The sequence below is a fragment of the Apiospora phragmitis genome, assembly GCF_038363925.1.
Source record: "Apiospora phragmitis strain CBS 135458 chromosome Unknown utg000002l:1.0-5516284.0:1.0-5523493.0, whole genome shotgun sequence".
NCBI lineage: Eukaryota > Fungi > Ascomycota > Sordariomycetes > Amphisphaeriales > Apiosporaceae > Apiospora > Apiospora phragmitis.
The window spans coordinates 4,093,249-4,104,167 of record NW_027117400.1 but is presented as its reverse complement, the minus strand read 5'-3'; the positions used below and the strand labels follow the sequence as shown (position 1 = coordinate 4,104,167).

The 10,919-nt window shown below is 53.9% G+C and overlaps 4 protein-coding genes across 4 annotated transcripts; all 4 read left to right on the top strand.

The window, feature by feature from the left end:
• Positions 1 to 1,026: 1,026 nt before the first annotated feature.
• PG994_002051 (glycolipid anchored surface protein) lies at positions 1,027 to 2,495 on the top strand (the record flags this gene model as incomplete). The annotated part of the gene is made up of 4 exons (XM_066853460.1): positions 1,027 to 1,153; positions 1,205 to 1,228; positions 1,298 to 1,485; positions 1,542 to 2,495. 4 exons carry the CDS (start codon positions 1,027 to 1,029, stop codon positions 2,493 to 2,495), a joined length of 1,293 nt encoding a protein of 430 aa, XP_066721601.1.
• A 926-nt stretch (positions 2,496 to 3,421) lies between these two features.
• PG994_002050 (uncharacterized protein) lies at positions 3,422 to 3,718 on the top strand (the record flags this gene model as incomplete). Its single annotated transcript, XM_066853459.1, has 1 exon — positions 3,422 to 3,718. One exon carries the CDS (start codon positions 3,422 to 3,424, stop codon positions 3,716 to 3,718), a length of 297 nt encoding a protein of 98 aa, XP_066721600.1.
• Positions 3,719 to 5,964: 2,246 nt separating this feature from the next.
• On the top strand, positions 5,965 to 7,459 carry PG994_002049 (uncharacterized protein; the record flags this gene model as incomplete). The annotated part of the gene is made up of 3 exons (XM_066853458.1): positions 5,965 to 6,126; positions 6,193 to 6,571; positions 6,630 to 7,459. 3 exons carry the CDS (start codon positions 5,965 to 5,967, stop codon positions 7,457 to 7,459), a joined length of 1,371 nt encoding a protein of 456 aa, XP_066721599.1.
• Positions 7,460 to 8,154: 695 nt separating this feature from the next.
• Positions 8,155 to 9,971, top strand: PG994_002048 (general substrate transporter; the record flags this gene model as incomplete). Its single annotated transcript, XM_066853457.1, has 3 exons — positions 8,155 to 8,359; positions 8,457 to 9,244; positions 9,330 to 9,971. The coding sequence occupies 3 exons, from the start codon at positions 8,155 to 8,157 to the stop codon at positions 9,969 to 9,971; spliced, it is 1,635 nt and encodes a 544-aa protein (XP_066721598.1).
• Between the last annotated feature and the right edge of the window lie 948 nt (positions 9,972 to 10,919).

Here is a 10,919-nt window from a genome sequence, read left to right as displayed (position 1 = left end):
GGATCGATGATCTCCATGCTATTCCAAGCTAACCTAGCAACCTAGCTAATGAAGCTAACCCAAAGGCTTGCGGGTGGTCCCATACACATGGGATGGGAAAAGAGGCCCGGAGCTACCAGTCCTTCGAGCCATTCGACCTATCACCGTCGATACCCAGCCATGCAGCTCGATGTTCTGAGTCGCAAAGCAGGGCAGCTTGCTTGTCAATACACGCCATAGCTAGTTGATAGCTAACCTAGAATGTCGACATTTATTAGCCAGGACAGGACTTCTACTAGCCTGTGCCTGTGCCTGTGCCTGTGTTTCTGGGAAGCAAAGAAAGCGACCTACAGTAGCCGGCTGTTCACCATGCATTGGGATCTTGGCAACACACGCGAACCTGACACCAAACGGAAAATAATGAGATGATGGTGCTACTACTCCGTACACCAGGCCATTTGAATCTACATATACAACCCTTCCCTTGCCCCTTGCTCCCCCGTCCCAATCTCTTTCTACTCTTGGGTCTTTGGTGCTATTCTCTTTCCTCTCTTTCCCTCTTTCCACTCGTCGGTACATCTTCAGCAAGTTGTCTGCTAGCTACCCTTCGTTTACTCCAGCACACCCCCATAGTCAAGTTGCTGCGTTGCTACCATCCGACCCTCTCAGCTACGGCCCACCTTGTCGTCCCGACCCACGATCGTTCTGTTGAGAAAAGTAAACATCGGAAGCTACAGCAACAAGGGGAAACCGCGACTGCAACTTCCTGTCCCCTATCCTGGGATAATTGGAGCCTGGGCGAGGTCTGGAACTTGAGCAAGTGTTGCGCCGGACGACCAATCCCCCCTCCAAAGCTGTATTCTTAGCAGAAGCTTGTACTTCTTGGCTTTGAGCACTTGGCGAGCATCTGGCATCGCTTTTTTAGCTTAGGCAACGGAAGGATTGACGCAATTGTATTCATTTGAGGCATTGGCAAAGCTTGGAAACAAGTGGAAATATTGGATATAAAACGCTCTCCCTCGATTTGCAGATCCCGCATCCGTCAATATGCGCGCTTCCGTTCTGGCAGCCGCAGCCGCTCTGAGTAGCGCAGCCGTCGGTGCAAACCTCCCCACCATCGAAGCGTATGGCAGCAAGTTCTTCGACAAGAACGGGAAGCAATTCTTCATGAAGGGTAAGCATTCCACACGATATCGAAACAAGGCGTGGCTAACCTGGTTCATAGGAATCGCATATCAGCTGACCCCAGGTTAGTCTTTCTTGCAAGCCTTCTTGGCAGATGCCCGAAAGAAACTCTAACCCTTATTCCCACTTATAGCCGACCCATTGATCGATACGGAGCAGTGCCAACAAGATGCTACCCTGATGAAGACGCTCGGCGCCAACACGATTCGCGTTTACCATGTCGACCCCGACGCTGACCACGATGGCTGCATGTCTGCTTTTGCTGACGCCGGTGTCTACGCCATGATTGACATGGATACCTTCAACTCCTATATCTTGCCTGTAGGTTGCTCTCTCTTCTTCATTGGCTCGGCATGCGTCTAACAATGATGATGTAGGAAAACACCTTTTGGAACAAGACTCAGCTGGATGCGTACACTCGTGTTATGGACGCGTTCCACCAGTACGACAACTTGCTGGGTCTCTACGTTGGGAATGAGATCATTGCAAAGGCCAATCAATCCCTCGCTGCTCCCTTCATCAAGGCTGCGGCTCGAGACACCAAGGCCTACCGAGATGCCAAGGGCTACCGCAACATTCCGATTGGCTATTCCGCAGCCGATATTGCCGAGCTGCGGCCTATGCTCCAGGAATACCTTACTTGCGGAGGCAACGCGGCGGATAATGTCGATTTCTTTGGCTTGAACTCGTACGAGTGGTGTGATCCGGCGAACTACCAGACCTCTGGGTATGCCGCTCTCCAGGTCAATGCAAGCGACTTCCCTGTCCCCATCTTCTTTTCCGAGACTGGGTGTAACGTCCCCGGCCCCCGCCTCTTTGACGATCAAGCTGCGATCTTCGGGCCAGATATGGTCAAGAGCTGGTCAGGTGCCATCATCTACGAATGGATCCATGAGGCCAACAACTATGGACTGATCTCGTACGGCCCCAAGGTCGACCCCACCGTTACCGGTGCCAACATCGAGGGCGGATTCACCGTGAAGGGAAAGCCGACTCCTGTGTCGCCTGACTTCGATAACCTGAAGTCGCAGTGGAAGGCCATCACCCCTACAGGTGTCGCCAGGTCTGAGTACGATGCCAAGAGTGTGTCGACTCGCGAATGCCCCAAGGCTACTTCCGGCGGCTGGCTCGTGGACGGCAACGTCGCGGTGCCCACCCTCGGTGCCACCTTGACGGGGAGTTCCTACTCCAAGGTCCCGTCCGCCACCGGTAGTCCGGACGCAGCGCAGCCCACGGACACCAAAAAGAACGCTGTCTCGGGTTCCAATGAAATCGCGGGAATGGCAGCAGGTCTTGCTGGTGTAATGGTGATTTTCACCTTCTGGCTCTGAGCCGCTTGAAAGACCTGGAACTACAAGTCGGGCCACACCGGGCTAGAAGCTTGTTGTGCTGCTGGGCTCACTTCTTCTCTTCTCCCTCTCTTACCTTGATACCCCACGCTCGAATTGCGTGGCTGGCGTTTTACTGAAAAGATGACGGCACCACCCTTCGCCCCCTACCCGTTGGCGCTGGAGACATGGTTACGAAAAAGAACATGTAGTTAGTATATGACTATATTTAATGTGCATTGTCCACGGCATTTGCAAGGTGATCATCTTATTCGGCGACGAAGCCTTGCTATAGTGAACCTTTGGCGCATCATAGAAAGTTCTATGCCTTGCGACTGCTTTGCTCCTCTTGATAACAATATCGATGATAGAGTACCATAATAGAGAACCTCGCCCTATGCAAACTGTCAGTCTCGTATGAGCAATTTTGGGAAGGCTCGCTTGTCAAATATGTGTAAGAAGGAGCCCTTAACGCGACTTCCCCAAACCACGGTTGCCTTGCAATCAGAACAAGCCGGGCAATTTCAATACCACCGCTGTCTATTGGATTTTCCTTGCTTGAAACTTCAATATATGATATATTCTACCCTATTCCTAAGTTTCCTACCACCTAGATATTCGTCAACCTTACTCCACGACCTGGTCTTGACGCCTACGACAGTCTCTGTACAAGCCAATTTATCCTCATAAACACATTCGCCGAATTTTACTACACAATCGTACATACACTGTGTTAGCCTGTTCACCGACTCGACATGCCAGAAAAGAAGCCCGATGATGTTCGATGCGCCTCCCACAATCGCAAGGTCTGGAATATCGACAGGTCCTAGTTGGACCGGCATCGCTTCTATTCTGTCTTCGAAGATCGACCCCAGCTGCGACGGCCGCTGCTCGGCTGCCTCGTGGTGGTTGTCGCTGGGGTCATGATCATGGGCATCGTGTCCACGACTCAGTACATGGTGAGGGGCTACGATATGGCCAGCACGGCAAAGGATAAGGAAAGGGCTAAGGAGACGCACGACCCGGCCGCCGTTGTTGCCTTGAACGACTCTATCAAGTACGATGTTGTTGATGATCAGAAGGTGAAGGCTTTCGCAACTTCTCAGAACCCTGCGGATATAACCATGTGCGACGACAAGCTGCGTGGGTGCCAGAGCTTCGATATACTAGTGAGTACAGATTCCGATCTTGTACCCTCCTGCGTCTCTTACTGGACAAACCTCTAATGATGGCTTGCCCAATAGGATATATGTTGCTCGAATCCCATGTTTTGTTATAGAACGGATTTCAGCTCTTCGGGTATATACTGCTGTGATAACTCGACGACAGCTTGCGATACGGGGCCAACCAAGCCGGTTGTATGCGCGTCGGGTCTGACCCAATGCAGCTTGGATCAAGGCGGGGGCTGTTGCCCCAATCAAACGGATTGTTCGCTCTATGGCTGTCTGATGTACGACGTCCCTTCGGGGACGCAGAGCGGGCTGTTGCCGGAAGACACGGCGGTAGCCACGGCCACTCCCAATGCTACTACTTACAAATTCGGAGAGGTCGCTTCGAATGGTAATAGTGCGAGCAGTGGCAGTAGCAGCAGAGCAACATTACATCCACTATTTTGTACCACGAAGCCTCAGATTGCCCACATCTTGACGTTCGTCGCAGTCTTCGTCTTGATCCGGCGGTTATTCCTTGGCTAATACGGGCCTGACACCACGGCACGAGGGGTCAGCCACGCGAGCCTGGTCTTGACTCGCATATGGCTCTCGTGAGAGTCGGAACATACAGCGAAGCGTGTGAGGGTAGTAAGATCTTGCTACGATGCAAAAATGAGGGGATGTCGTGCCAAGCCTGGTAGACGGTATCAGAAAACCGACACATCCATGCAGGCATCATGCTGATCCTTCCCTGCACCTCGAAACATACGAAAAAAAAACATGGTGTAACCTAGGTTATCTCCACGGAAAAGAAGAAACAGATCTCTTCCCCGGCATTATGCAGAAAGCTTTTGAGCACCTGAGCACGTCTCCCAAACACCTTGGAGCTCTAGACACGACGGCTTGGTATCCCGGCTGAAGGAAGGTTGCTGGCCGTTATGGCTTGTGATATATGTAATGGAATCTTATGATCTAAAGATGCGACTGACTGGCTGGAAACCAAACAGTACATAAACGCCCAGGTGTCCACGAGGAGGTGGCCGACCGCCTCGTCTCCAGCTGAGCCGTCTCAGATCTCAAGCGGGAAGTGGGTCACGGAGTCGGTATTCAATGCGACCTCCAACTCATGGAAGATCGCTGGGCATACCTATCAGATGGTGGATGGCGTGCAGAGCCAAACCAGAAAGCCAGAGTGTGAAGTGCTTACAGTACAGTAGCTTTGCTATGGGTTCGGCTGATGTCTGATTCGAATACATCGACAATCCCGGCTCTTGCGCGAGAACTTGCCGCTACACTACGTCGCATCACGTCGTCTTCGGCCCGCAGACCAAGGGAGTAGTGGAGTGGATGCACACTTACTATTGTCAATACTGTACAGACTTAATATTCACCTATGCCACTAGAAGATGGTCTCGACATGGCTGTGCTTGTAGTATTCGTATCGAGATCAGCTGTGTTTATTGATAAGGCTGCGCGTTCAAACAACGTCAAACTCGGGACAACGGAGCTTCCACTGGGCTTCTAGATGCTGACCAAGTACGGAGTAGCATGTTACAGAATTCCAGCTTGGCCCGGCTTGGTGCGTGCTAGGTTAATCCATGAGACACCAGTTGGCCTTGACTTGCTGTTGACACAATCCCCAACCAACTAGGGAAGCTCCGGTTGTGGCTCAGCTTGTATGATCGCCTGAGTATTTCAAGAGTCGATCTTTGCTCTGGCGCATCCCCATCACCCCCAGTATTCAAGGATTCCGTCGTAAACGGCGAGAAACCACCACTATTACAGATCATGCCGCGAATACATTGCTCCACGGCTGGAATGTGCGACACAATAATGCTTGTTCCCTGCGGCTCAACCTGCACTCAAGATCAGACGCATCGCACGCCAACCTAGAAAGTCTTGGGACATGTTCCAGCTACCAAACTTTCTTGATCTGGATGAGACAACAAAACTTCCTCTGATAATTGCCGGCTTGGTTCCACCATGCTGGGTCTGCACGTTCCGCAAGGCAAGAGCTCCTCTCATGTGCCTCGTGTGCGTCAGCCAGGCCAAGGACGGGGACCCCTTATCAGAACAGGGACTACGTCGTATGCATTTGTCGAAGCCGATGGACCCTAGTTGTGGCAGTCCATCGATTAGCACGATATTGCACCCGAGTATTGACCTTTCTTGTGGACATACAGTACTCGACTTATTTAGACGACACCGCGCCCGGTAGCCGACTGTATTATGTCTCCAACAGGTCTGGCCGAACAATGATAATAGAAGTACCATTTAACTAGACTGCAAATGACTGGCAGAGTACAGCCCACCACCACCTGATGCCTCTCCTCTTCTACCGACGCCCGGACTATCTGAGGCGTGACAAGGCGGCCTTGACGGACGCGGACTACGCCGACTGCTTGGAGAGGGCGGAAACGTGCAAGTCCCATATACCAGAAAGTCTGTCGTTTGAAGAAATTGTGAGGAAACGAACGCTTCCGGTAAGACAAGCCATCAATCCGTACAGCAAGTTGTATGTTGTATACGGATACTAAGCCCTGATTTAGCCATGTTCCCTCAACGACTTCATGGACTATTTGATGTACATCGAGTACGATGCCGAGTGTCTCCAGTTCTTTCTCTGGTATTGCGACTACGTTGAGCGATGGAGTCTTTTGCCACAGGAACAAAAGGATTCCTCGCCCGTGTGGGATCCGAACAACATCATTACCCGGCCGGGCTCGGCGCGTCCGAGGGCGAACAGCGCCAACGAGAACGCCGGCAGAATTACTCACATCCTCGATATCCTGGAGAAAAATCCCCGGCAGGATGGGAACAGTATCAAGTCTTCAAGCAGCGCTACATCAACTAAGAATTTCTCCTGGCCTAAATCGGCTTTTTCGGACGAACATCAGATTGCCAAAGCACAGCGCGAAGGCCGGCCTTGTCAGTTGACCGAGAGAAAACCCTCACCTCCTTGCACTGACTGACTGATCTCACATAGTCTCCGTCCAGCCTTTTCGCGAAGAAATGACACGGATTGTTGGCCATTATATCTCGACTAGTGGACCGAGGCAGTTGAACTTGACTCACACGGATCGGATTGCTTGCATCCAGGCGGTAGAGCAAACCACGCATCCGTCTGCCCTTCTACCTACCTTTACAGCGGCCGAGACTCTCCTCAAAGGACAATGCCACCCCAACTTCGTCAAGTGGAGCATCTCCAACAGCAGCCGGCCCCGCGTCGTGTTCGCCCGGTGGCTGGCGGCAGTGCTCATCCTTTTCGGCCTCGGCCTGAACGCCGCCCTGATCCTGTCGAGCCTCAGCCGATTTCTGCGGCTGATACCGTCACTCTTCTGGTTCATGGGCTTCCTCTTCTTCCTCGCGTCGCGGCACGGCATCTGCGTTATTCTGCACTGGAACTACAAGCGGAACCTGCGGCCGTGGGAGCAGTTCGCCGACGAGGACTTCACCTCGTCTCCCGACAAGGCGCTAGCGGACACGAAACATGGACATGATGAGAAGAGGCCCACTTCCTCACGTAGTTCATCGTCGTCAAGCACCACGGGGGTGGCCAGCATCGACCCGCTGCGCCAGCCCAGCCTGCAGAGCCTCGGCTCGGCCAACGACGCGTTCGACTCGGAGCCGTGGGTCGAGGCATACCAGCAGAAGTCGACGTGGCGCAAGATCTTCGAGGTCTCCATCACGACACAGAACAAGCACGTCCGGGCCATGCAGGACCGCGTCGTGCGCCGGGCCGTGCTCTGGAGCGGCTTCCTCTCGCTCGCGTTGACGGCGGGGGCTGTCAGTGCGCCGGTGGTTGGGCTTTTCTAAAAAGGTACATATTTCTTACTATTTTTATATTATATGATTATATAGAGGGGGAGGAGGAGACTGGAGGGAGATCTTGCTTGTTTCAATGTACATATAGTCTTTTTTGTTTTCAGCCGGTGGTGATTACCAATACCCTATAGTTTCTTGCGTGGATATATCAAACGCCACGGGCGCGTTCAATACACAATGCATGACTTACATATATACATACAGTTGGGAATCTTCATCGTTGTAAGTTGTTGTGTAGGCAATCCAGTTGTCCCATCACAGGCTTCGGACTGCTTGTAGTGGCTTGGGACCTTACAAGCGACACACCAGAAATGAAAGACGGGATTCCAAAAAGCTCTGACATGCCGAGAACCGGGTAGTATCTACACATGCCCCAGCTATATTCGTTGCGAAGGGGATGGATGAGTCTCGGATCAGATAACGGCTGAGTAACCAATCAGATGCACGGGCCATACCCCCGGGGTCATCCCACCTTTAGCTTTGCACCCTGCATAAACTTGACTTTAGTGCGTCACGGTTCCGGTCAGCCGCGAGTCCGACATACAATACTCGGCATCACGGGGGGATGATTGCTTTTCTATAACTGTCGCTGTCTTTCATTGTAGCGTGTTGTTTTTTCTGCCCTCAATTGCACATATGAAGGGTTAGGTTGCCACCAGTCGTTTCCCTCCTGAATCCAGAAGAGTATGGCAACCTCGGCCGAGGCGCCCCTGATAGCGCACCGAGGAGATGCTGATGGGCCCGACAACGACGGACCGCAGCACCAGGATGACAGCTACGCCGACAGATCCACGCAGGACGGAGAGCCTCGAGGCGATGGGGACCGGAAGATCGGGTTATTCATGTGGCTATTGGCTATTTCGGCGGGCATCAGCGGGCTGCTGTTTGGCTGTTAGTTTTCTCCCTTTCCCCCCATCTTCGCTCCTTTCCTCCCAGCACTTATAAGTGGCTCACGTTACTGACTCTCGATCTTGCTCGCGATACACAGACGACACCGGCGTCATCTCCGCGACCCTCGTATCCCTCGGCACGTCCCTGTCCGGCCGCGAACTGACCCTCGCCGACAAATCCATCGTGACGTCGTGCACGTCGCTCCTCGCCCTCGTCGCCTCCCCGCTCTCGTCCGTCCTCGCCGACCGCATCGGCCGGCGGCCCGTGATCCTGCTGGCGGATGTGCTCTTCGCGGCGGGCGCGCTGGGCCAGGCGTACGCGGGCACCGTCGGCCAGATGGTGTTCGGCCGGTCCGTCGTGGGCGCGGCCGTGGGCGCCGCCAGCTTCGTCACGCCGCTGTACATCGCCGAGCTGGCGCCCGCAGCCCACCGCGGCATGCTGGTCACGCTCAACGTGCTCGCCATCACGCTCGGGCAGGTCGTCGCTTATGTCGTGGGCTGGGCCTTCGCGGGTCACGAGCAGGGCTGGCGCTACTTGGTCGGGCTCGGCACGCTGCCGGCCGTGTTGCAGGCTGCGCTGCTGCTGGGCATGCCCGAGACGCCGCGCTGGCTCGTCCGGGCCGGCCGGGTTGCGGCGGCGCGGCGGGTCATCGGCAAGACGCTGGGAGGGTCGGGGATTGGGGCGGCTGGGGCGGCCGCCGAGCGGGTCTTGCAGGATATAAGGCGCGAGGTGCGGGAGGAGGAGGAAGAGGGCGGCGTTCTCAGGGGCGCCAAGGGAGTTCGCGCTTGGACGGAGGGCTGGCGGGAACTGGTCACGGTCCCGAAGAACCGGCGGGCTTTGACCATCGCTTGTCTTCTCCAGGGGCTGCAACAGCTGTGCGGATTTGTAAGTCAAACCTCCCGTCTAATCTTTGCACGACTCGACTTTTGCTTGCAGGAGCCGCTCTAACGAAAAGGAAACCCACATTCAGAATTCGTTGATGTACTTCTCGGCTACAATATTTACACTCCTGGGCTTTTCTATACCAACGCTCACCTCCTTGAGTGTGGCAGTCTCCAACTTTGTGTTCACAGTTGCGGCATTGCTGCTCATCGATCGTATTGGCCGCCGCCGAATCCTGCTGTACTCCATCCCGTTCATGGTGCTGGGCCTACTCCTGTCTGCCGGCGGCTTCTGGTTCATCAAGTTGCCGAACGACGGCCTCGGCGGCATCCCCGAGTCCGGCGAGAGCGCCGCCGCCGCCGCCGTCACCATCCTGACCAGCATGATCGTCTTCGTCGCCGCCTACGCGCTGGGGCTCGGCAACGTGCCCTGGATGCAGAGCGAACTGTTCCCGCTGGGCGTGCGGGCGCTCGGCAGCGGCCTGTCGACGGCGACCAACTGGTCGGCCAACTTCGTCGTCGGCCTCACGTTCCTGCCCCTCATGGACGCGCTCACGCCCACCTGGACGTTTGTGCTGTACGCGGCCGTGTGCGTCGGCGGCTGGGGCGCCGTCTGGCGCATCTACCCCGAGACGACGGGGCTGAGTCTGGAGGAGGCGACGGGGTTGCTGGAGAACGACTGGGGGGTTGGGCGTGGTGGGAGTAGTAGAGCCAGGGCGGGCGGCAGGTAGAGAAGAGGAAGGAGAAGAAGAAAGATGTCATTTACCGTTGGTCGAGATCAGACCTTATAGACGTATTTTGGATATCAGCGTGTCAAGAGCAAACGATGATAATAATGTTGCTTGTAAGGCTACGAGACTTGAATCACCATCTACAACTATACGTTCTGCATATCCAGCCTTGAACATATGTCCTGCACAGTCATGCTTCTGGTTTTCTCCAAAATAGGCACTATACCTAGTAATCAAGACAATAGATGTACTTTTCACTGCATAATACAAGTTTGTTATATATCTCTGGGAAGTTCCGCAGTAGATAGGGTTAAGCTTAAATCAGAAATCCGAGACTACGTACAGTAATATATCCATCCGATCGGGATGCGGCATAAGAATGTAAGGTTTCGTAAGTTGCATGTCTTCGAGTTGTGTATGCTTGCTACTGTCCAGGACGCTAGGCAGCTTCTAGCGCTGAAGCTGCCTATCTAGATTTCTGTCTCGATCTGTCAGGCGTTAGTGCCGCGCCACGGTCCTGTCTGGGTGAAAAAGAAAGGGGAAGTGGGAAGATCTGGTCCGGGTCAGTGAGCTGCGGAAGGACTTTTCCCTGCCCTTTCATCAACATGAATGTTGACTGCTTCGATATCCTCTTTCAACGTAATTATAACAAGTATGCATGTGCATGTAAAGATGACGAAATCCCTTGTCTTACTTCTTGTGGGGCGAAATATATGCCTGTCCTGCCGAAGGAACTTGACTGATCAACATTCGAATTATGTGACCATATTGACATATATCCGAGTGGCTCGGGTTGGGACCCGCGGACCCGTCCCTAGCCGATGATGGCCGCCTAGTTGAAGCTATTATTGATGTGTTACTTACTATTCGCAAGTTGACCGACACTCCTTCCCTTTACCGCTTTACCACGACAAGTACGAGAAGGAAGGAAGAGGGTCTGATACTCAG